The 27226-nt window shown below is 36.8% G+C and overlaps 1 protein-coding gene across 7 annotated transcripts in view; it reads right to left on the bottom strand.

The window, feature by feature from the left end:
* The window catches only part of LRBA (LPS responsive beige-like anchor protein), a 712651-nt gene that overhangs the window by 617314 nt on the left and 68111 nt on the right, over positions 1-27226 (bottom strand). For all 7 annotated transcript variants that reach the window (XR_014812812.1, XR_014812814.1, XR_014812813.1 and 4 more), the window contains exons 3-9: positions 22622-22853; positions 22310-22410; positions 16215-16310; positions 10975-11096; positions 10761-10887; positions 9956-10075; positions 7270-7416 (exon numbers count right to left, since the gene is read on the bottom strand). Coding sequence is in view for 4 of the 7 variants with exons in the window: in XM_021100637.2 (XP_020956296.1) it covers positions 7270-7416; positions 9956-10075; positions 10761-10887; positions 10975-11096; positions 16215-16310; positions 22310-22410; positions 22622-22853 (945 nt within the window). In the remaining 3 variants the exon portion in view is untranslated. The remainder of the gene's footprint in view (positions 1-7269; positions 7417-9955; positions 10076-10760; positions 10888-10974; positions 11097-16214; positions 16311-22309; positions 22411-22621; positions 22854-27226) is intronic.

Below are 27226 nucleotides of genomic sequence, written 5' to 3'. Positions count from 1 at the left end.
ATGGAAGTCAAGTCAACTTGACATTAAAAATTCACTTTCAAAAATGTAAAAATTAATGTCTTACCAAATATATTTTTTCACTGTATTTTTTTAATTTTTGCAAAAAGCACATAAAATTTACCATCCGAAATATATTTAAGTGTACAGTACAATAGCGTTAACTGTGGCAATTGCAGTACAAGTTCAAACAACATTAAGTCTTTCAATCCATGAAGATTGATGCCTTTCCATTTTATTTTTGTCTTCTTTAATCCTTTTGTTACTTTTCACTGTACAAGTCTTATGCCCCCTTGGTTAAGTTTATTCTTTAGTATTCTTTTTTATGCTATTATAAATGGGACTATTATCTTATTTTCCTTTTTCAGATTGTTGTTACTGTACAGAAAGGCAACAGATTTTGTTGGGTTTTTTTCTTTTTACAGCCACACCTGCAACATATGCAACTTCCCAGACTAGGGGTCCAACCAGAGCTGCAGCTGCCAGCCTACACCACAGCCACAGCAACACCAGATCTGAGCCACGTCTGCAACCTACACCTCGGCAACAGCAGATCCTTAACCCAATTAACAAGGCCAGCAATCAAACCCGAATCCTCACAGAGACAACACCAAGTCCTTACAACCCACTGAGCCACAGCAGGAACTCCTGATTTTTGTTGCTGATTTGTATCCTGCACTTTGCTGAATTCATTTACTGACTCCAACAGTTGTTTTGTGAAACCTTTAGGGTTTTCTACATATAAGATTATATCATCTGTGAAGAGAGATGATTTGACTTTACCCATTCCAGTGCGGATGACTTTTACTCTTTTTTCTTGACTATTTGCTCCAGCTAGGACAGCCAGTACTATGTAGTACAGAAATGTAAGAGTGGGCATCCTTGCCTTGTTCCTAAACTTAGAGGAAAAGCATTTACTCTTTCACTGTTGCATATGATGTTAGCTATGGTCTTTTGGTATATTACCTGGTTATTTTGAGGTACTTTTCTAATTAATTGCTTTTTATTATGAGAGGGTGCTGAATTGTGTCAAATACTTTCTCTGCATCTACTAAGATGATGATGTAGTTTTTGTCCTTCACTCCGTTAATGTGGTGTATTACACTGACTGAATTTTGTATGTTGAACTAGGCTTACAATCCAGCAATAAATTCCAGTTGGTCATAGGGTATGATCCATTTAATGTGCTCTTGAATTGTGTTTGCTACTCTACTGTTGAGGATTTTTTGCATTAATATTAGCCAGGGATATTAATCTGTAGCTTTCTTTTCTTGTAGTGTCTTTGTCTGGCTGTGGTTTCAGGACAATGCTGGACTCAAAAAATGAGTTGAGAAGTGTTCCTTTCTCTTTATTTCCTGGAAGAGTTGAGGAGGATTGGTGTTTGATTCTTCTTTAATGTTTGATAGAAAACTCCAGTGGAGCCATTTGGTCTTAGGCTTTTCCTTATTCAGAGATTTCTGATTACTGATTCAATTTCTGACCAGCTATAGTCTGTTTAGATTTTTATTTCTTCAGTCTTGGTACATTGTATGTTTCTAGGAACAACTATTTCTTCTAGGTTATGCAATTTTTTGACACATAACTGTCTGTAGTAGTCTCATAATTATTCTTACACTCATGGCATTAGTACTAATACCTACTTTTTCATTTCTGCTTCTAGTTATCTAAATTCTCTCTTTTTTCCTAATTAATCAAGCTATTTATCAGGGGGTTTTTTGGCTTTTTTTTTTTTTTTTCCTTTGGTCTTTTTAGGGCCGCAGTGGCACCACGTGGATGTTCCCAGGCTAGGGGTCAATTCGGAACTATAGCTGCCAGCCTACACCACAGCTACAGCAATGCAGGATCCAAGCCACGTCTTCGACGTACACCACAGCTCATGGCAATGCCGGATCCTTATACCACTGAGTAAAACTAGGAATCCAACCTGTGTTTTCATGAATACTAGTCAGATTCGTTTCCTCTGAGCCAGGAGGGGAACTCCAATCCTTCTCTTTTTTTAAACAGGCATTCATCACTATGAACTTCTTTCTTAGTACTGCTTTCCCTGAATTCCATAGGTTTTGGTATATGTTATTTCAATTTCATTTGTCTCAAGATATTTTCTAATTTGCCTCATCGTTTCTTCTTTGACCCATTAGTTTTTTTAAGGGTGTGTTGGTTAATTTCCACATATTTGTTTATTTTCCAGTTTTCTTCTGCTACCAATTCCATTCCATCATGGTCAGAAAAGATTCTTGGTATGAGTTCAGTATTATTAAATTTGTTAAGACTTGTTACATGGTAACACGTGGTCTATTCAAAAGACTGCTCCATGTGTACCCTACTGTTGTTGGTAGAATTTCCTCCACATGTCTCTTAGATGCAATGGATCAATATTGTTGTTCAAGATCTTTGCTTCCTTACTGATCTTCTGTCTGGTTCTTCTGCCCATTTTTGAAAGTGGTATATTGAAGTAGCCTACTATTGTTGTGTTTCTGCATAATTCTTCCTTCAGTGCTGTCAAATGTGAGCTTCATGTATCTAGAAACTCTGATGCTAGATGCATATATTTTTTTGTCTTTTTTTTTTCCCTCAGGGCCGCACCACGGCATATAGGAGGTTCCCAGGCTAGGGGTCTAACTGGAGCTGTTGCCGCCAGCCTACGCCACTGCTATGGCAATGCCAGATCTGAACTGCATCTGCAATCTACACCACAGCTCACAGCAACGCCAGATCCCTAACCCACTGAGCGAGGCCAGGGATCAAACCCACAACATCATCATTCCTAGTCGGATTCATTTCTGCTGCACCATGATGGTAACTCCTAGTTATATATTTTAAATTGTCATATCTTCCTGGTGAACTGATACTTAGAGGATTTTAAGTGTCAGTATCATATCATTATATGAGTTCTTCCTTTGTCTCTTGTAAGAGTGACTTCAAGTCCGTTTTTTCTGATGTAAGTATGGCTCCCTCTGCTCTCTCTTGGTTATCATCTGTATGCACTATCTTCTTCCATGCTTTCACAGTCAGCCTATGTATGTCCTTAGTGCATCTCTGCTAGGAAACACTGGATCTTGTTTTTTTAATCCACTCAGCCAATTTATTTCTTTTGAGTTAGAAGTTTAATCTGTTCACATTTAAAGTAATTACTGAATGGGAATGACTAACTATTGCCATTTTGTTCATCGTAATTTGTTAACTGTTAATTGCTTCCCTGTGTATTTCTTTTTTTTGGGGGGGGGGTACTTATATGCTTTGATCCCATTCTCTAACTTTGTGAAATTTCATTGTTGTTATTGTTGTTGTTTGCTTTTTAGGGCCACACACAAGGCATATGGAAGTTGTCAGGCTAGGGGTCGAATGGGAACTACAGCTCAAGCCTACGTCACAACAACACAGCAATGCAACACAAGATCCAAGCAAAATCTGCGACCTACACCACAGCTCAAGGCAATGCCAGATCCTTAACCCACTGAGCAAGGCCAGGGATAGAATCTGAATCCTCATGGATTACAGTCAGGTTCGTTAGCCACTGAGCTACAAAGGGAACTCCTGAAATTCTTATAGGTATTTTATTTGTGGTTACCATGGAAATTATATGAAACAACTTAAAGTCACACACTCTAATTTAAACTGATAATGATTTCAACCACAAAAGCTCCACTAATTTACATCTCTATCAGCCCACTTTACGTTATTGATGTTAAAAATTACATATTTTTCTACCATGCATCCATTAACATAGATTTAGAAAATTTCTTTACTTTTGTTTTTTAAATTCAATACCAGAATTAAAAGCAATTTATGTATCAACATTATAATACTATAGAAGTCTATATTTATATAGCGCTTTTGAATTATAGTTCTAAGAAATGATAGACAAGACTTTTTTTTAAAGCTAACTGAAGCCACTTAAGGCTACAAGGACTGTCTGTTCCAACAACTTGTAAATTCTGATTCAATACTGCTGTAAAAATAAAATGTAAAACAGGATAGTCAGACTATCTTTACTTTTCTGACTTTTATGTGAAATACTCAAATGGCCGTAATTAAATACATCACCCTGATCATTTCTATTTTTCTAAAATTTCTACCTCCTAGATAAACAATTAATAAATTTATAAGCACTGTTTTAACTTTTTTCACTTAGTGAAAACAAATTATAATGGGTATTTCATCACTAGGTGTTTATGTGAATAAATACTTTTGAGGAGAAATGCCATCTGGGGAACCTATAAAAGCTAAAGTATTTACCAATTTTTACAAATAATGACCATATACTTTGGGAGATTATACAATCCATTTTTCAAAAGCAGAAACTGAGGAAGTCCCAAGAAATTAGCTGATTTCTCTAAGGCCACAAAATTAACTTGTGGCAGAGTAGGGATTAGATACAAGTTCAGTTAGGGAGTTCCTATTGTGACTCAGCAGGTTATGAACCCGACTATTATCCATGAGGTTGCAGGTACAATCCCTGGCCTCGCTCAGTGGGTTTAGGATCTGGCGTTGCCATGAACTGTGGTTTAGATAGCAGACACAGCTCAGATCTTGTGTTGCTGTAGCTGTGGTATAGGCTGGCAGCTGCAGCTCCACTTCGACCCCTTGCCTGGAAACTTCCATATGCCACAGGTTCCATCCTAAAAAGCAAATAAGAAAAGAAGGAAAGAAAAGAAAGAAAAGAAAATGAAAGAGTTCAATTAAAAATAATATTTTACTCTTTGAGTCTGTTTAAAGTACAGTATGTCAACAGTAGCAGGTACAAATTTTGAAAAGAAACATCTAAGCAAACATTTCCTATTTTATGTGAAATATGGGAATAAGTCATTCCTACCAACAAATCTAAACTAAGGTAAATCTAAAAAAAACTAAGTATTTGGACTATTTCAGGAATTCCTGTTAGCTTTACGGAAATAACACATATGTGTAATTACTATTTGATATGACTGATTAAAATAAAAACAATTCCCTTTGAAAAGACTTAAAGCAATAAGGTGCTTCACCAAACATTAAGAAGACACAAGAGAAGCATTCCACCCTTTACTTTTAAAATACATGTTTTATGGAGGATGATGTGAGAAAAAGAATGTGTACATATATACATATGTGTGTGTGTGTGACTGGGTCACTTTGCTGTACAGTACAAAACTGACAGAGTACTATAAACCAACTACAGTGGAAAAAACAAAAATCATAAAAAATAAAAATAAATAAATAAATAAAATATATGTTTTAAATCCTTAAAGTACTTAATTGCAATGTTTTAAAGATTTTTCCATATCTCTGCTATCTTACACAAGTTTTGGGGAACAGTCTAAAACATGGTTTACACTACACCATAGATTTCAACAGTAATAAGTAAAGCAAAGAGTAATTCCACGGTGATCAATTTCTCACTTTATATCACTTCTAAGTACAGTTTTATCACTATCTGATGACACAAGTAAGGAAAAGAATAAGCTATTAATGTATTAGAGATAACTATCAATAAGAATTTGGCACAGGTTATTTAAAGTACTAATATCAGCAGTTATTTCTACACATTTACCACTTATGTGTTTCTCTGGGCCTTATTCATAGATGGGAAAATAAACTATGACCCAATGGGATTATCCCAGAGACTCAACGTTGTTTTAAAATTTGAACAGTCATCGTAATATACTATATTAATAAAAATAAAAGACAAAAATCACATGGTCATCTCAACAGAAGCACAAAGAGCATCTGACAAAATCTAAAAAAATCTAACAATTCATGATAAAATACCCAATAAGCTAGGAATAAAAGTAAACGTCCCTTAAATTAACGAAGACCATCTACAGAAAATTGATAGCATCATAGTTGACACTTTCTCCTTTAAGATCAGGAAAAAGTCAAGATGTCTGGTTTCCCTGCTTTTTACTTCTTTTATCTTTTTTAATTTTATTGCAGTAAGAACACTTAACAGGATATCCACCTTCTTAACAGTTTGATGCTGTCATCCACAGTCACAGTTTGTACAGAAAAACTCTAGAACTTTTTCGTCTTGCATAACTAAAATTTGAGTACCATTTATCAGCAATTCCTTTTTTCCCAATTTTAGGCGCCACTCACAATTCCACTCTTAGGTATTTACGAAATACACAAAGATTTGTACACCAAAATTAACAGTAGCTTGTTCATGACAGCCAAAATCTAAAAACTACTCAAATGTCTATTACTAAATAAATTGTTAAAGACCTGTGATATGTTCATGTAATGGAATACTACTTATCAGTAAATAAGAAAAAAATAACTAACACAAAGCAACACGGATGAATCTTAAAATATGCTAAGAAAAAACTATAAGGAGTATACACTGCATGATTCTATCTGCATAAAAACAAATCTAAGTTATAGTGACAGAAACAGATCACTGGTTGCCAGGAATGGGTGGGGTTACCAAGCACAAGGAATTGATTAGGCAGGAGCAGAGTGATTCTATTTCTCAACTGAGTGTTCTATTTCTCAACTGCTATGTTGGCATACTTGTATCAAAACTGATTAAAATACGTTATTTACTCACTCAGTGTACAAGTTAAGTCAATAAAGTTGGTTTTGTTCTCAAAGGAACATAGCACATCATTATATTATTCCCTGAAAAAAAAAAAGACTAACAATAGCTTAACATACGGTTCCCAAACTTTCTAGATTCATGACACACCTTCTCTTTAATTTTTTATGGTGCTCTGAACCAAAATAAATATTGAACACTTCTGTTTACTAGTTTGACCCAACTACTTTATATTTTAACAATTATATTTTATATTTTAACTTTATATTTTAATTTATTAGCCATTTGAACAAATTAATGCACTAATTGAAAAATTATTTCCTTTACTATTCTATTACCAAAATTATTTATTGATGGGGGATGTATATGCATCTTAGACACTGCACACATTCTCAAATTTTGGAATGGGATTTCATACCTCATTCTCATTTCCTATTCCACACTAATTTTCACATGGCACTTGCTTTTTATCATAGCAACTACTAAAAACTGTTCAAAGATATGATATCACCAAAAGAAATGCAGCATAAAGTTGAAACTTAAGCTAGCAGTGTGCACAGTACCCCACATATGACAAGTACGCGATGCTGCCCACAAAACGTTAAAGTACCCTTTTGACTCCTGTGATGTCCCTACGGTGCCTCTGGTTACTTTGACATACAGTTTAGTAACCCAAGTTGTAAACAGCCCATGCATCATCACCCACCTGCAAATCAAACTCAACCAACACTAAGTTAAGCAGTGAACATCAAGTAAAGTACCTTGTATCCCAGGCCCAACTGATAAATAGCAAAAATCTGAGCTGCATTAAGAGCTTCGCTAAAAAGGTAAACTGCAGCCATCTGACCGCAGAATACCCTATTAGCATCTGCTGTTTCTGATGAGCCCAGGAAACACTTGTCAAAGGTCTGTGGAAGAAACAGAAGATTTTATTAGAGAAAAAAACAAAAAACTATCTCCTCCAGAAATAACAACACCCAATACTGGTATAAACATTTTGTCCATTCCAAAATATAATCTGAATAGATTAAAATAATTCATTTAGGAGTTCCCGTCGAGGCGCAGTGGTTAACGAATCCGACTAGGAACCATGAGGTTGCGGGTTCGGTCCCTGCCCTTGCTCAGTGGGTTAATGATTCGGCGTTGCCGTGAGCTGTGGTGTAGGTTGCAGACGCGGCTCGGATCCCGCGTTGCTGTGGCTCTGGCGTAGGCCGGTGGCTGCAGCTCCGATTCAACCCCTGGCCTGGGAACCTCCATATGCCGCGGGAGCGGCCCCAAAGAAATAGCAAAAAGACAAAAAGAAAAAATAATAATAATAATTCATTTAGCACTTCATTCATTCTCATTTGGTGCAGAGATCAGTAAAGACATCACAGAAAAGGAGATAAGTTTCTGAAGTACAATAAACAAAACTTGATGACAAAGTGGACGTAGGAAACACAGTCAGAAAAGTCATTATGGGCTCTGAAGGTTCATACGTGGTCAACCAAAGAACAGGGCAGAAAGCAGATTCTGGAGCAATGAGGAAAATTACAAGTTAAGTCTGGGACATCTAATAAATGCATCTTTTCTGTGAACTAATATGGAGGAAGAAGCAATTGCCAACAGAGTTCAGTATGTTTGGTGAGAAGGTAAAACTGTAAAGACAGATTTTTTTGCAGACATCAAGATACAAATAATGGGTAAACTCATGGGAGTAGATGCAATCTCTCAAAAGAAATGTGTAAATCCAGAAAAACAATGCGTTTTTCTTCTTAAAATAAAAAAATCCTCTTAATAACATCCAGGTTGCAAAGACCACATTTTAAAAGCCCATATACACAATGAGGAAAGGAAAGTACTTCATATCTTAGAGTATGCTTTTATACCACAAAATCATTAGGAAGGATGTTGGAAAATACATATGTAATAACATTAAGGAATGCAGAAAATTTTTAACACTTGGGCTCTGAAGGCAAACCACTAGATGAAATCGCTGTTTCCCATGCTTCTGTTCTTGGCAAACTACTTAACCTCTCTGTGCTCAGTCTCATCTGTAAAGTGAAAATTACAGTAGTACTTATGTTGCAATGCTGGGGCTTACAGAAAATAAAGTTAGAAGCACCCAATAAAAGTTAACGTAAGGAAAAAACAGGTTGAAAACCAATACACAAATCTGATATCTTTTTTGTATTAAAAAAATATGAGAGCTAACATTTATTGAGCACTTATTCTGTACAAGGCACTCCGCCAATGGATTTGTGAACAGAATCTCAACAGCACCTTCTGAGATAGGTACTATTCTACACTCATTTTTAGGTAAGCAAACTTAGGCCTAATAAAATAAGTAAGGCTATGTAGTCAGTAAAGCTGGAATTCAAACCTAAGTCTATCTGTTATAATAACCTGAGCTCTTACATTTAACATTGTAAAATATATAAATATGCATAGCACAGGATATGAAAGGAAGAGTTAGTGGTAAATGGGTGTTGCAAATACGTATTCATTTTAGAGTTCCTGTCGTGGTGCAGTGGTTAATAAATCCGACTAAGAACCATGAGGTCACGGGTTCGATCCCTGGCCTTGCTCCGTGGGTTAACGATCTGGCGTTGCTGCAAGCTGTGGTGTAGGTTGCAGACACGGCTCAGATCCAGCATTGCTGTGGCTCTGGTATAGGCCAGTGGCTATAGCTCCAACTCAACCCCTAGCCCGGGAACCTCCATATGCCACGGGACCGGCCCAAGAAATGACCAAAAAAAAAAAAGTATTCATTTTCAAGATCTGTTTTTTTAAGGTTTCTATTAATGTAATCAGGGGATAAAAAAAGTTTGAATTTAATTCTAAGCTACAGATATTTAAGAATCCTGAAAATATTATAACATGATAGTTACCTGAAGCAGCTATGAATTATATGGAAAATTTATAAGCATACATCATCTAATTCTATGCATTACAATAATCAGAACCCCATAGCAGAGCTCTCAAATCCGTTTTAATTTTTATGGCCACACCCACAGCATACAGAAATTCCTGGGGCAGGGACTGAATCTGAACTGCAGCTGCAACCTCTGCCACACTACAGTAATGCAGGATCTTTCAACCCACTGCACTGTGCTGCAAAGCAAACATGCGTGTCCACAGGGACCCAAACCACAGCAGTCAGATTCTTAACCCACTGCACCATAGCAGAAACTCCTCAAGTTTAATTTGATCAATGGACCAATGATATAAATGCTTTTAAGATATACCTATTTCCTATTAATCCTTCTCTCTATCCTGTTCAAAATAATTTTATAACAAGGACTGAGTAATATTTTAGGTGACACATTAGCACAGTTCTTCTCTATTAATATATTAACATGCTAGCCAAATGATGATGATAAAAACCCACTATGTGCTATTCTAAAATTTATATTTAATGTAAAATATATTTTCCTTATTTCACTGTAACTTTTTCAAATTACTTACATCACTGGTATTGACAAACCACGTGATCTCTCCATAGGAAGCAAGCTCACCATTCACATAACATCGAAGCTCACTGTTCTTCCACCGGTTATATATGTGCACTATGGTTACCATATACCACTGAATCAGCAAAATGGTCAAAAAAAAAGATAGTGATCATTCCAACAACTCAACCACACTGACAGTAACAAGGAGAAATTAAATGCTAAATTACAATTGAATCTAAAATAAAATAAGACCTCCTTTATTAAATTCTGTATTCTACCTCTGCAAAAATACTGATTTAAGGGAACTCTCAACAGATTAGAACTTACCTAAGAAATTATTTTTCCAACTTTTTATTAGGAAAACTTTCAAATATACCCCCTGAAAGTAAAAAGTATACACACTTTCTCCAAACATCTAGTTTCCACAACTGTCAAAATTGTGTCATATTTGTTTTATCTATTTAACTGTCTACCATATGCATACATGTACATTTTCTTGATAAACCATGTATTAATCTCTAAATTTTAAGTTACAAAAGAAAATACCTTTTACAACCTCCACTACCACTACTACTAAAATAACCCCCACTGATATTTTCCCCTTGTATTTCCCTTGAACTCTACAACTAAATATTCACTCCTTTTATTATTCAAACCAAAGTGGTTAACAATTGTCCAGTGATCTACACTTCATTTTCTGAAGTAGTATAAAAAGAGAGTTGGGATTTACTGCATATTCTGTCAAAAACATTAAAACAAAGCATTGTGAAGGTGAGAATAGCTTGGTAACTTAACTATGTCTCGACATGAATGTATACCTTTTGTGGCTTGAAATCAAATTTCACGCAGTGTTGAAAGCCTTTTCCTTTTGACTTTATTGATGTTATAATCAAACAGCCCCCAACGAAGTGAGCAGAGTAACCAAGACCTTTGCTGGTTCTGAAACTAAAAAGAATAAGTTTTCATTTCACCTCTAAATATTCTTCTCATTTTCAAAGTAAAATAAAAATACTAAGTTACAGAAATACATACCAATACAAATAGGGTTTATCTTTATCCACATTGATGTTATTTACAGGATCCATTCTTAGCCAAGTATGAAATGTAAAACCATTCTGGTAAGGCCATTTGGCTATAGGAGGTAATGCAATAGCCTAAAGGAAAAAATTTTGAGTTACTGACTCACAATGAAAAACTTTGCTATTAAAAAAAAAGAAAAACTGTGCTATTGAAATCATGAGAATGAGACCTCACAATAGTATTTATATTTCAACTACATATTATTCTATGTCATAATTGAAATATGCAGAAGTAATCTCTTTATCTGAAAGATTTTTAATAACTTCTGAATTTTCCAAAATACATAGTTATGACATTTAGTTAAATAATAGAAATATTCCATGTGACCTGCTTGACACACTAACCTTATTTGCTTCATTTCTTACAATTAACATATCCAAAGATATTACAATTAAAAAAGATAGGTAGTGATATCAAATTGGAAATTTGCTGCTGAAATGTTAAGGTATCAGAATAGAGAAAGATGGACAAGAAAAGAAAGAAAATAGTTAAGGAAAAGGCTTGTAATATTTAACAGCAAATAAAAAACTGAAGAGGATTCGTTCATAACATTTTTTTCCTAGTATTTTAAAAATATATTCATGTCATGATATTTATATCATGACTTTAGCACTTGGATTAAATTTTTACTTAAAAGATCATAGTACATAATGCAAGAGACCTAAACCCTCCCCCCCCTTAAAAAAAACCTTTAAAAAGAAGAACAATGTTGGAGGGCTCATGCTACCAAATTCAAAATTTACAACACAAAGATACAATAATAAAAGTTGGTGTGTTATTGGCCTAAAGATAGAGGTATAGATTAATGGAAAAAATTGAAAGCCCAGAAATAAACTCTTATCTTTGTGGTCTTGATTTTCAACCGGAGTATCAAAACACCTCAATGAGGAAAAAATAATATTTTCAATAAAAGTGCTGAAAAATGATATTTACAAGCAAAAGTATGAAGTTGACCACTTCCTTACATCATACACAAAAAATTAACCCCAAATCAATCAATCTAAATGTGAAAAGTAAAACTATAAAACTCTCACAAGGAAAAATGGGGGTAAATCTTTGGGACATTGGGTTAAAAAAAATCCTTCTTGTGCACAACCAAGAAAAGGAAAAACATGAACTAGACTTTGTTAAAATTAAAAAGGTTTGTGCTTTAAAGAATACCATCTATGGAGTTCCCGTCGTGGCGCAGTGGTTAACGAATCCGACTAGGAACCATGAGGCTGCAGGTTCAACCCCTGACCTTGCTCAGTGTGTTAACAGATCCGGCATTGCCGTGAGCTGTGGTGTAGGTCACAGATGCGGCTTGGTTCCCGAGTTACTATGGCTATGGCGTAGGCTGGAAGCTATAGATCCGATTAGACCCCTAACCTGGGAACCTCCATATGCCGCAGGAGCGGCCCAAGAAATGGCAAAAAGACAAAAAAAAAAAAAAAAAAAAAAAAGAACACCATCTAGAAAATGAAAAGAAGGCCAAAAGAATGTGAGAAAATACTCGCAAATTATCTGATAAGGAACTTGTATCCAGAAGAATACATAAAGAATTTTTACATATTTTAGAATATAAAGAATATTTTACATATTAAAGAATTCAATAACAAAAAGGCAAATGCAATTTTTTTTTGGCTGCACCTGCGGCATATGGAGGTTCCCAGGCCAGGGATCAAATCCAAGCAGCAGCTGTGACCTACTCAGTGTGGGAATCGAACCAGCACCACTGCAGAGACAATGCCAGATCCTTAACCTACTGTGCCATAGTGGGAACTCTCCAAAAAATGCAATTTTTAAGTGGACAAAAGATGTGAATGGACGTCTCTCCAAGATAATATGCAAATGGCCAATAAGGACACGCAAAGATGCTCAACATCATCAGCCATTAAGGAAATGCAAACCAAAACCACAATGACATATTACTTCACACCCACCAGGATGACGGTGACTATTATCAAAAAGAAAGACAGGAGTTCCCGTCGTGGCGCAGTGGTTAACGAATCCGACTAGGAACCATGAGGTTGCGGGTTCGGTCCCTGCCCTTGCTCAGTGGGTTAACGATCCGGCGTTGCCGTGAGCTGTGGTGTAGGTTGCAGACGCGGCTCAGATCCCGCGTTGCTGTGGCTCTGGCGTAGGCCGGTGGCTACAGCTCCGATTCGGCCCCTAGCCTGGGAACCTCCATATGCCGCGGGAGCGGCCCAAGAAATAGCAACAACAACAACAACAACAAAAAAAAGACAAAAAGACAAAAAAAAAAAAAAAAAAAAAAGAAAGAAAGACATAGTGTTACCAGTAGGTGCTATCAAGCAAGTAGAAAAACTAGAACCCTCATAAACTGCTTGTGGGATTGTAAAATGATATAGCCACGTTGGAAAACAATCTAGAAGGCCCTCAAGTGGTTAAACATAGACAATATGACTTAGCAATTCCACTACTAGGTATACACACAAAAGAAATGAAAACAAGAGTTCTCACTGTGGCTCAGTGGAAGCAAATCTTACTGGCATCCATGAGGACGCAGGGTCAATCCCTGGCCTCACTCTGTCGGTAAAGGATCCGGCATTGCTATGAGCTGTGGTATAGGTCACAGATGCAACTTGGATCTGGTATTGCTGTGGCTGTGGCACAGGCCAGCCACTACAGCTCCTACTTGACCCCTAGCCTAGGAATCTCCATTTGCCATGGATACGGCCCTTAAAAAAAAAAAAAGAACACATATACACAAAAACCTGTAGGACATTCCAACTAAGTAGAATCAACTGAAATATGTACTAATTTATGAATAATTAAAGTGTAGTATATTCTTATGCAAATATATTAGTCATCCATTGAAAGGAATGAAGCACTAATACATCTACAACATGAATGGACCTTGAAAACAGTATGGTAAGTGGAAAAACCCAATCACAAAAGCCCAGACACTGTATGATTCCATTTGCATGAATTGTCCAGCACTGACAAATCCAAGAGACAGAAAACAGAATAATTTAAAACTAGGAGTTTGGTATAAAGTGTACAGTGACTGCTAATGAGCATGGGGTTTCTTTTGAGGTGATGAAAATGTTCTAAAACTGATTGTGATAATGGTTGCACAGCTTGGTGAACACACTTATCTATTCAATTGTACACTTCAAATGAGTGAATTGTGGAGCTCCAGATGTGGCTGAGAGGGGTTACAATCCCGACTAGTATCAGTGACGCTGAAGGTTCGATCCCTGGCCTTGCTCAGTGGGTTAAGGATCTGGCGAATGATCTGTGGCAAAGGTTTCAGACATGGCTCAGATCCCGCATTGCTGTGGCTGTAGTATAGGCCAGCAGCTGCAGCTCTGATTCAATCCCTAGCCTGGGAACTTCCACATGCTGCAGGTGCAGCCCTAAAAAGCAAAAATAAGTAAATAAATGAGTGAATTGTATGACAGGTGGATTACAACTCAATAAAACTGTTAAAAAGATCATACTACAAAGCTTTTGTTTACTGTTAAAATTTACATATGCATTTATGTCTATACATCATATACATGCATACATCTTTTTATATATATATGATATTCCATAAAACATGAAAAACATCAGAGTCAAATTTATATACTAACACTATCGAGACCTCAAAGGCTGATTTAAAATGAAGACTGCATTAAGAAAAAGAATAAAGGTATACATATTCACTGTATACATATATTCTCTCTCACTGAAAAATAAGAGTAGAAGATATGAAAGCTTTATAAAAAGATAATTCATCCATGAATACTCTACTCTTTAGAAACTATATTTAAGGGGAAAAAAGGAGTCACTGAATACTTTCTAAACATCTATTTTCTGAAATTTCCAAAAACTGTGGAGCTGAAGTGTCCCACTTTCAAGATATATACATGTAAATAGAATGGAAACATGACAATCTCAAAGAATTATAAGCAATTAAACTATAACATGCATTTAAAAAAGGTTAATCTTATGAGAATACTTTTTTATGTTCAAGACAAATGATAAACTCAGTGCCAAGAAAGTAAAGTTATTCTGGAAAGATTCAAATCTAAAATGATTATTAAGGAAAAATTATAAAGAAAAAATAATATGAGCAATAAAACTTTCCAAAGAAAACCATATACTGTGTGTGAGGCATTAAAATATCACAAATGTCCTTTTAAAACACTGTTTTCTTTCTGCTGGCACTGCCTGGCTACACAGGGGCCTTAAGCAAGTAAGACATGAGAACAAAAGTAAAAAATGAATAAAAGGTAAGCTCAGAAAAAGAACAGGCTGAAATATCTTCAAAAAAATGTTTGCTTGTAACAGGAAGGCCAGTGTAATAATGAAAAGGTGGAAAAGCTTGCATAAATAACACATATACATTATATAATATAATCCTATAATATTTTGAAATATTACCTTTTGTTTTTCCTTTGTCTTTTTGCCTTTTCTAGGGCCGCACCTGCGGCACATGGAGGTTCCCAGGCTAGGACTCGAATTGGAGGTGCAGCTGCCGGCCTATACCTCAGCCACAGCAATGCCAGATCCAAGCCATGTCTGCGACCTACACCACAGTTCATGGCAACACCAGATCCTTAACCCACTGAGCGAGGCCAGGGATCAAACCCGCAACCTCATGGTTCCTTGTCAGATTCATTAACCACTGAGCCATGACGGGAACTCCAAATTATTACAAATTTTACTGGCAAACATAATTGTCTTATTTATAAACTGACTACAGCTCATAAAAATGCTGAGACTAATATAATATGGAAACTCACAGTTCAGAAAAACCTACCTATAAAATTTCCAAGAATTATTCTCATTTTTTACATCAGGTTAAAAGAAACAGTAATTGTGAAAAGTAAGGCTAAAGAAAGATGATCGGAAAGATAAAGGTGAAAATGCTACACATAAATTTCTATTTGAGAATGCAGAGATAAATTCATAAGACAACAGGGCTTAAATTGAAAAGAGTTGGGTTCTTATTCTATTGCCGCTGAAGGGCTAAGTGGTAGCTTTCTTAACTTCTTGGAGCCTCTACTTCCTCACCTTTGAAACCATTAAAAAAAAAAAAAAAAAAAAAAGGTAACATGCACAACTGCTGTAAGGATTAAGTTAGGTTGTGCAAAGAAATTTCTACCTAACACAGAACACATCAGGAGTGTTTATAGAGCCATACTTGGAAGAAGCAAAGGAAAGAACTCCAAGTGATTTTCTTATTAGAATGTACTTACTGCAGCACTCTTTCCTGGAAAGTTGAAAAAGGCATCAGGACCATATTTCTGAGGCATATGCTTTAACACAGACAACAACTTCCCAGCATGTGGAGGCTATGAAAATAATCAGTAATTCATTAACCACATTATTAACCATAAAACAAAAATACCTACTTGTAATATAACTATACTTAACATATCCCAAAAATAACTAAATAACTCTATAAGCTAAAAAGCATTTAAAATAACCAAAGAAAGTTTATTTTAAACTATCTTAAAGAAACAGGAATTGCCACTGTGGCACAGTGGGCTAGGAATCCTACTACAGTGGCTCAGGTCACTGCAGAGGTATGGGTTTAGGTGTGGTACCTGGCCTGAACAGCGGGTTAAAGAATAAAGTACTGCTGCAACTGCAGCATAGGTCTCTGATTCTGTCCTTGGCCTGGGAACTTCCATATGCCGCAGATGTGGCCATTAAAAAGAAAGAAAGAGAGGAAGGGAGGGAGGGAGAGAGGACAGGGAGAGGGAGAAGGAGGGAGGGAGGAAGGATGGAAGGGAAACAATGCACCCTATGCCATTGTTTCATATGAGGTGTTGGATAAATATGAGCCAATATCATTTAAGTTGTAACTGTTCTCCACGCTACAGCAAAAATGACCTTTTAAAAATACAAACATCAATTCACCACCCATCCACCTTTAAAACTTTTTTTTTTTTTTTTTTTTTTTTTGCTTTTTAGGGCCACACCCTCGGCATATGGAGGTTCCCAGGCTAGTGGTCGGATCAGAGCTACAGCCGCCGGCCTACACCACAGCCACAGCAGGATCGGAGCCACGTCTGCGACCTACAGCTCACTGATCAAGGCCAGGGATGGAACCCAGAACTTCATGGTTCCTAGTTGGATTCGTTTCCGCTGCACCCACGACAGGAACTCCATAAAACACTTTATAACTTCACAAAAAAAAAAGTTTACCAAACCCACTGTTAAAGACACTTTAAATATTTTAGCCTCATAACCACACCAGAGGTTATTACCATTCTGTTTTTACAGAGGAGAAATCTGAGGTAGAGGAACATGTCCAAGGTCACACAGGTAGTAAGTGACAAGAATGAGATCAGAGTTCAGTCTGACTCCAGAGTCCATGCTTTTAATCACTGCACTTTTGATAGGGATGTAGTAGGCACAGGTAGTCCTACAAAGTCCCAATAAGGCATCACAGATACAGAGGGAAACCTAGGGGACCTTGGGAGATCACTGTAAGTTAATAACTGCTCAAGAAAGCCATCAGCACTAGGTAGCCTTGCTTGACTAGTGGAGGCGAGAATTGCCTTGGGTCATTGTGTGGGGGATGGGGTGAGCCCTACATTCAGGTTCAGACCAAGGGCAGGAGTTTGAGGACCACCCTTTTGCTGATTTGAATACACACCTTAAGGGATACTAAGGAGGAGCTACAGCTCAAAGAAAGAGGAAGAGGTAGTCTTTTTCTGACTCCCACTACCCTTGGAAAATAAAACTGTAGCCCACCAGATCCTGGGGGCAGGGCTTCCATGCCTGCCTGCTTGCATCTGTCACAAGCATCCTATCTTAATAAATCTATTTCTTGCCTATCACTTTGTCTCTCGCTCAATTCCTTCTGTGCAGAGGCATGAAGAACCGGAACCTCAGTGAGTCCAGACACTGGGTGAGTGATTCTAATATAAAACTGTGGGTTCAAGTCCCAATCTGGGTCTAGGCTGGGTTCAAGTCCCAATCTGTGTTCCGGCTAGGTTCAAGCTGTTAGTGCTGTCAGTTCCACTTTCATCTTTATATTATTCTATCTCTCCTGTAGCTTCCCACTGCCACTAACGTAAAGACCAAAACCCCCAAATAGTCCACAGGACATTTACCGACCTCCCTGGTCTCTTTTTGCATCTCTCTGCACTCCATCTACAATGCCTTCTCTGTCTTCTTCCCATAAGAGGCCCTAGCACAAGCTATTCCTCGTGCATAAAATATTCTCACTAGACCCCCTTCTTAGCTAAATAAACCTTACCCATTCTTTAGAGCTCATCCTTTTTCTTTTTTTTGGCTTTTTAGGGCTGCACCCGAGGCATATGGAAGTTTCCAGGCTAGGGGTCAAATCAGAGCTATAGCTGCCGCCCTACGCCACAGCCAGGGCAACACCTGGTCAGAGCTGCATCTAGGACCTGCACCATAGCTCATGTAAACAGCAGATCCTTTAACCCACTGAGCAAGGCCAGGGATTGAACCTGCATCCTCATGGATACTGTCAGATTCATTTCAAAACACTGTGCCACAAAAGGAACTCCCTTAAATAAATTCTAATATCAAATTATCAAAAATAATCTACAGTCAAAAATGAAAATATAGTATTACAGCATTTCTTTTTTGTTTGTTTGTTTGGGTTTTTTTTTTTTTTTTTTTGAGGGGTTTTTTTTTTTTTTTTTTGGCTTTTTGCCTTTTCTTGGGCCGCTCCCACTGCATAAGGAGGTTCCCAGACTAGGAGGTCAAATCAAAGCTGCAGCCGCCGGCGTACACCCGAGCCACAGCAACAAGGGACCCGAGCCGCATCTGTAATCTACACCACAGCTCATGGCAACCAGATCTTTAACTCACTGAGCAAGGCCAGGGATCGAACCCGCAACCTTATTGTTCCTAGTCGGATTTGTTAACCACTGAACCACAACGGGAACTCCAGTATTATAGCATTTCTATCTAGAGAAATCAATCCTCAAAATCTTCTTTTCTATAAACCAATTTTAAAAGAATACATTAAGGGAGTTCCCATTGTGGCTCAGCAGTAATGAACCTGACTAGTATTCATGAGGATGTGGGTTCAATCCCTGGCCTCACTCAGTGGCTTAAGGATCTAGGCTTGCTGTGACCTGTGGTGTAGGTCGCAGCCTCAGCTGGGATCCAACATTGCTGTGGTTGTGGCATAGGCCAGCAGCTGCATTTTCCTCCACAGACACTGTTGCAGGATTGTACACTAGGAAAGACTTTCAGAAAATAACTTAGTAGCCATATTTCAAGAGTCCTAAAAATGTTCATTCCCATTGATACACTATTTCCACATGTAAAAATCTGTGCTAAAGCCATAATCAGAAAGGCAGATAGGGAGTTCCCCTTGTGGCTCAGTGGTAACAAACCCAACTAGTATCCATGAGGACGTGGGTTCAGTCCCTGGCCCTTGCTCAGTGGGTTAAGGATCCAGCATTGCCACGAGCTGCAGTGCAGGTTGCAGACCAGCTCAGATCTGGTGTTGCTGCGGTTGTGGTCATAGGCCAGCAGCTGCAGCTCTGATTCGACCCCTAGCCTAAGAACTTCCATATGCCACAGATGCAGTCCTAAAAAGACTTAAAAAAAAGAAAGAAAGGCAGATATGGATTTAGATATAGGAATTTTTTTCACTGAATTGTGACAGCAAAAGTTACCTACATATAACATCTGAACAAGATCTTGTCCTTGTTTCATTAATATTTCATTATTTTTCCCCTTTATCCTCTATACCTATTTCTACTCCCAATCCCACAACAGGACCTACACTTACCAATTTATCATAAATAACTAGAAAACTGGACAAAATGGATGAAACAAAAACTATTTTCAGACATAGAAAAAAAGTACCTCCAGACTGTGATCCTTAAGAAAGAGAAATAAAATGAGTCATTAGATTACCCAGACTTTCTACGGGAGCTGACGTCCATATCACGTATCACTGCACAGGGAGAGGGAAACCAAGGAGGACTTAAAAGTCTCAGGGAGTTGACGAGGCGGCCACTGGAGAATGGGTAGTCTGAGGTGGACAGGACCTTCAGGGTAGAGCACTGCAGAGGAAGGACCTATGCAAAGAAGCTCCAGAAATCTGCACTGACTCTCTGGCCTAATTCCAAACTGTTCATTTCTAACTTAAAATTCAACTAGATGGGGTGGCCAAGATTTTGACAGCCATACGTCAACGAATTCCCAGAGCTAATATAGAGCCAGGAATTGCTAAGACCCTACTAAGCACAATGGCAAGACCATAGTCTTGAGACTTAGGGTCATTCACAGAGACCCTAGAAAGTCAGGCCTGAATAATAAGGCTGGCCTAGACCTAGAATAACAGCCAATCCAGACCTGACCAAAAAAACTTTAAAACTAGCCTGAAAGGATAAAGTTAATCCGCAAGTAACTTATCTGCCTGCAAAAACAATCTTAACAGGAACACGACCAAATCTAGCCCTCAACAAAGAATGACTCACGATGTCTAACATCACTGTGTCTAAAATCACTAGCATAAGAAACAGGAAAATCAACCTACAAGTAAAAGCAGAATGAGTGAGCAAAAAATAGATACTACATATTCCTAAGGTTTTAAAGGAAAACACGAATAAAGAAAAAGATGAAAGATATTTTTAAAAAAGAACTAAATAAAAATTACAGAGATTAAAAGTATCCAAAATCTTCAAATTTTAATGGATATTAACACACCACAGAAGAAAAAGATCAATTACCTTAAAAAAAGCAATAGAAGCAATCTAAAATGAAGCACAAAGAGAAAAGACTAACTAGGGGGAAAAAAAAAAAAAGAGAAAGAGAAAAAAATCTAGTGACCTAAGGGGCACTGCCAAAATTAACATACACATAATCGGAGTCCCAGAAGGGAGGGAGGGTGGAGACAAGGAAATGATATTTGAAGAAATAATGACTAAAATGTTTTCAAATTTGATAAAAATTATAAACTCTCAGATGCAAGAACTCTAAATAAGGTTAAATACAAGGTAAACCATACCAACAAACATAATAAAATCCCTGAAAATCAATAATAAAATCATAAAAGAAGCCAGATAACTAGAGTTTGATACAAAGAAGCTAAAGAGTCTAATCATTGTGGGAGTTCCTGTCGTGGTGTAGCAGAAACGAATCTGACTAGGAACCATGAGGTTGCTCAGTTAAGGATCAGGTGTTGCCGTGAGCTGAGGTGTAGGTCGCAGATGCAGCTCGAATCCAGTGTTGCTGTGGCTGTGGTGTAGGCTGGCAGCTGTAGCTCTGATTCAACCCATAGCCTGGGAACTTCCATATGCCACAGGTACGGCCCTACAAAGACAAAAGCTAAAAAAAAAAAAAAAAAAAGAAAGAAAAAGAAAAGAAAAAAAAAGAGTCTAATCATTTTAATACAATAAATTACAAAATTTTATACAATGAAGTACAAAATTGCAGAGCACAAAGTTAGATACACTTAAACAGAGCTAGATTAAGGATCAACTGGCAAAATAATTGCATCAGGCAAGGATTTCTAAAGAGCTCTAAAATAAGCCTAGAAAAGCAACAAAAACAGAGAAAATATTTACTAATATTCCTGTAAGGGAAAAGTAAGTAAACGGTTGGAAGAAACAGTTTGATAAAGCAGGCACCTGTAGTTCAAAGTCAACTGACAATTACCAACCATTGCTAAGGACCAATAAATTGTACCTAGGGAGGGTGGATCCAATTACAGGCAGGGCTTTTCTTCACTGAGTGGGTTATTCAAGTTTAAGTGCGTCAGCTACACTACTCAGACTGATAGAGAAACTTGGTGCTGCTACCCAACATTTTTCTCTATCTTTACCCTTTTCCTCTAAATAAATGTTGAATGCATATTTAAAACAAACATTTGAAGGATCAAATTATCAACCTGCCTGGAACACCAGGTTATCTTAGTCCACATCAGTATCAGCTCATGGCAAGGTCTAAATACTATTTACTATTCCCTTTTTTTTTTTTAGGGCCACACCTTTGGCATAGGGAAGTTCCTAGGCTAGGGGTCAAAATGGAGCTGCAGCTGCTGGCCTACACCACAGCCACAGCAACAAGGGATCCGGGCCATATATGAGACCTATACCACAGCTTGCAGCAACATTGGATGCTTAACCTATTGAGCAAGGCCAGGGATCAAACCAGCATCCTCATGGATACTAGTTGGGTTCTTAACCCACTGAGCCACAACAGGAACTCCCTAAATGTTATTCTAACTGCTCTCTTCCCTTCAATTTGACATTTACTCCCTGTGAAACAGTATCAATTGCTTAAAAGCCACTAATAGGTTCAGTGAAAGGGATACTTTCAAATACCAAATAGTATTTAAATTTACCCATTGTCCTTTATCTCCTTGAAGTTTACTAAAGAACAGCTTTAGTTCTCGAACTGTCAAATTGTAGCTAGCCAGCACTCCCAACATGTCAACTAAAAGATCTGGAAACAAAGAAAACAAAAAATAAAATAATTAAACTACTTAAATTTCTTGAAAGATGAAAACAGGCTATGCTCACTTTGGACACTAAAGTTCCAGGTACATGTTAGATGCTCAAATATTTCTTAAGTAAATGTTATTAAATAAGAAAAATAGACTAAGAATCAAACTTCATTTCTTCACATCCTTTGTACTGTATACAGAAAGTCATACCTGCTATCATACTGTCAGCTTTTTCAATTTGCCCAAGCACTTTTTCAACAAGGCCAACTTCAGTGCAGATTTGAAGATTTCGTATGCTTTTCTTCAGAATGGCTGTAAACATACTCCAGACTTCTGCTTGGCAAGTAACATCACATTTTTCTAGTAAGTCCACCATGCAGATGATACTCTCACCTTCTTGAATAATGAAATTCATTTCTAAATCAAACTGTCCTCCAACCAGCTTCAGGGTGGGTTGGGGGTGGGGGGAGAGAAAAAAGCATTAAAAGTATTAGTACTTCTTCAACATAACTAGAGTACACTCAGTAACTACCCATATACATTTTCTTCTCCACCCTCTACAACAATAAAAAGACCTTTAAAACACACACACATATACAGCTCTAAAAAACAAGGCCTCTGAAGAAATCTTTAAGATAGATAAAAGTCAAGCAAAACTTAGAAAATAAAAATGAAAATATTCTTCAACAAAAACAAATATGGGATGTCTTAGGTAAATCACTAACTACTGCCCTGATACTAATAAAGATCTAACTGAGCTCTATAACTACTTCTAATTCAATATTTCATCTATGAATTAGGTACAGTATGAGCTACTCAAGCAACCTATACAAAGTATGAGCTCACAGCAGAAAAAGGAAATGCTGAAAAGAGGCCAGAATAGAAACAAAACTTACAGTTTTTATTTGTCAAATTCCTGGTTTTTTACACCTATCCATTTTGATACCCTTTATCAATAATCAGGATAACTTAAACATAACTTTAACCTAGTCACACACCCGAAGTCAGTAACCAAGAAAATTTATTTAATTGATATTACTGTCAGGAAACACAGCTGGAAAAAGCTGTATTCCTACCTTGCCATTTCCCTCACAGCAGCCTCCAACAGAGGGAAAGTTTTTTAACTTTAACAAACCCCAATTATTTAAAGGAACTGAAATACTTTTATTTTTTTATTTTTTTGCTTTTTAGGGCCGAACCCGTGGCACATGGAGGTTCCCAGGCTAGGGGTCAAATCAGAGCTGTAGCTGCCAGCCTACACCACAGCCTCAGCAAAGCAGGATCCAAGCCGTATCTGCGACCTATACCACAACTCACAGCAACGCCAGATCCTTAACCCACTGAGCAAGGCCAGGGATCAAACCCCCAACCTCATGGTTCCTAGTCGGATTCGTTAACCACTGAGCCACAACAGAAACTCCTGCATACTTTTAGAATTACCTTAGCAAGCCTATCTTTTTAAACCAGATTTTTTTAAAGATCTCTGTCAGAAATAATCACATACATAATTCACCTATAGTCCTGTCCTTCTGATTTCTTCTTTTTTATTATGCTTTCCCAAACCCAAAAGGTAGACAAGAATTAGGAGAAAGTGAACTGTACAAAACAAAATCCAGCAGCTCATAAGAGAATAATAAACCAAATAGAGTTTACTCCAGGAAAGTAAAAAAGGTTCAGAACTAAAAATTGAATTAAAACTCCTTACATCCCAGGTTGCCAAAGATATACACTGGCATGAGAAAGGAAAAATGGAAAATCAAAAAACAGGAGACAGTATCTGCACGCAGGGAGATAAGAAGTCCTGGCAAGCACAGTGATAAAGGCTTTTGGTTCTAGGAAAGCTCCGGCAGAGATTTGAATGTACAATTCTTTGCAAGATCAGTAACATGTGGCCTGAGGAGATGGCAACTGGGTTTCTGTTAAAGAGTTCCCTGATATGACTGGGCAATTCTCCTAGATATATGGTGCTGGCTATGAAGTATACACGCTTGGCTCTCTAAGTGTACCCCAAAATTCTGTAAACTACATATGAACTATAATAGAGAACTTTTTTTTTTTTTGCTTTTATGACTATTTGTGGCTATTGTTTGTCTGTTTTGTCTTTAACTTTATTTTGAAATAATTTTATAGAGTTGCTGTATACCCTCTACCCATCTCCCCCCAATGTGATTACACAATCATAGTACCATCATTAAAACCAGATACAATACTACAGATATTACTGGCCACACTAATGATCTTTTCTGATCCAGGATGAACATCCCCTCAGTCTTACCCAAACTGAGACAGCTGCACAGGCATTCTTTGGTTTTCATGATTTTGACACTTGCCAAGTGTATTTGCCAGTTATTTTATAGACTGTCTTCCAATCTGAGCATTTCATCATGTTTCAACTTAGGTTATACATTTTTGATAAAAACACACCAGAGGTGATGTGTGTCTTTCTGGTTGTACCATTTCTGGTGGTATCTGACGTCAGTATGTCTCACTATTGGTGAAATTAGCTATGATCACTTGCTTAAGGAGGTGTCTGTCAGATTTTTCTATTTTTAAATTATTAAGCATCTTCTAAGGAATACTTTGAGACTACAGAAATATCTTGTTTTTCATCATACTTTTAAGCATCCAGTGATGGATGTTACCTACAACTCAAAGTACTGTGGCATAGTTAAATGGTGGGTTTGTATTTCCATCAAACTTTCTACATTTATTAATTTTAAAAGACTTCATTTAATAACAAAAATACACCTTTAAAAGCCAGCATTCTGCCCAGTTATGAAAACTGGAATGATTCTCACAAAAGTCAGAAATAAAACCAGGATGTACTACCATCACCATTATTTGATATTATTCTGGAGATACAGAAATCACATTTAGTCAAAAGGCAGTGACATGTATAAACTGGAACAAAGGCTTTAAATTCCAATTATTTTCAGGTGATATGATATATGTATCTAAAAAACTGAAAAATTACTATAAATGAGAAAAGTAGTTGATAAAGGGAATCAATCTCAAAAGAATTACGCTAAATAGAAGGCAGACACAAGTGGTTACCTTAACAATTAGAAATTTATTCCATAGGTACATTTAGGTAATGATGTTAGATACAAGAACTTTCTTTTAGCATTTCAATAGAGAACAGAAGAAACAATACCCTCCCCAAAAAAATATTAGGTACAGTTAGTAAAGTATATTTAACTGTATGAGGACTATGATAAAGTCATTGAAAATAATGAGGAAGCTCCATTTGACATACAAAGACCTCTAAAACATACCGTTTAGGTAAGAAATCAAGATGGAAAAAAGCATGAACAGTATGCCACAATTTGAGTGTAAAACATATAAATATAGATGTATACCTAAGAATGATACACAAGAATTAAACAGTGAGTCCCTCTGAAGAGACAACTAAGAATGTGGGGAACGAGGACACAGGGAGAGTTTTTAGTACATGTACACTTCAGGACAGCCTCTACAGAGACTAAATAGGTCAAAAACCTAGTTGCGACTAACTTAAGTGACCTTACCTTCACCTTCCTATTACTTACATCAATCTTTCATTTTGATCTGTGTTTATTACCATCAGTAACCACCCTGCCAAGAAGCCATAGAATTAATTTTTGAAAGTAATTTCCAAAAAACCTCCAAATATTTCACTGGCTTTTAAATTGAGTTTATACTGTGAGAGCAATATCCGGACAGGTGTTTTAAATATTTCTCCACTGCTTTAAATATTATAAAATATGCCTTTCAAGGAGAAAATTGATGGCAGAAATTGGTACATACAAATACGTGGCACATTTGATATACTACATGTATGCATATCTATTATACCTAAAAAGCAGGCCCAGGGTCTATAGTATGTCATGTTAACCCTTTCTAATAGTTATTTGAAGCTGATCAACCTTCAAAACACAAATTTGTTCCCAATGACAGGGATCATAATCCAAGTCCAGGCATTGGCTAGTTATTATCTGAGCTGTAGTAATGGCTGTGCACTACAAAATGTAATCTTCCCAAATGTCACAGTAAGTTATGAATATCTGAGCAGCCTAATGCACTTTACTAGCCATGAAATGTGAAAATGTAATCTTATTACCTTTTTTATGGTTGTATTTTTTTGAATAATGTAGCCTGGAAACTGATGTATAGTCTTTTTCTGCATTTTAGCATGATTTGGTCTCCTTTGCTATATAGAACATTTTTCAAAACTCTCCATTTCAACATATTTTAGTCTTGGCCTGAACTTCATAAACAATTTTTATAGTCACCTTCAGGGTGGCATAACATGCTTTCCATAGGTTTTAGTTTAATGTACAAGATTACAGAAATTTTAAAGTGTATTATTCAAAGAATCTGAATAAACCTTCACAAGTTTTTTATTGAGACTTTAACTGGGCACGATGCTTCTTTTCTTCACAATGATTATATTAGTAAAAACCTTCAAGCTGAAATTAGTCACTAAAGTCACTTGAATTAAAAAAAAAATAAACAAGAAATAAATACAGACCAAAAATAATTATTTTCTCTCCAAAAGATTTATAAAACTGGAAAGACTATCATACGTAGAAAATTCTAATACTTCAAAGTTAAGCTATGTTTTCTCTGGAAACTTACTGAATTTTTCCTCAAAGCCTGTGGCATAGCAAAAACTGGATAGAGTAGAATCACAGCTTATGACCCTAATTAGGGATTTTCTATTTCATAGAGCAAATCACTTTTTTCACTGGACCTGTGTACTCATTATAAAATGAACTGACCAAAGAGTTCATTTTTTTTTAATTTATGTACATCCTCCAAAACTATATGGACTTT

This window comes from Sus scrofa, chromosome 8 (assembly GCF_054392235.1).
Source record: "Sus scrofa isolate SSC_HxYL_T2T_F1_AM1 chromosome 8, Sscrofa_HxYL_maternal_Yorkshire_Landrace_v2.0, whole genome shotgun sequence".
Taxonomy (NCBI): Eukaryota; Metazoa; Chordata; class Mammalia; order Artiodactyla; family Suidae; genus Sus; species Sus scrofa.
Note: the sequence above shows the minus strand (reverse complement) of the source record. Positions and strands in the feature narration are given on the sequence as shown.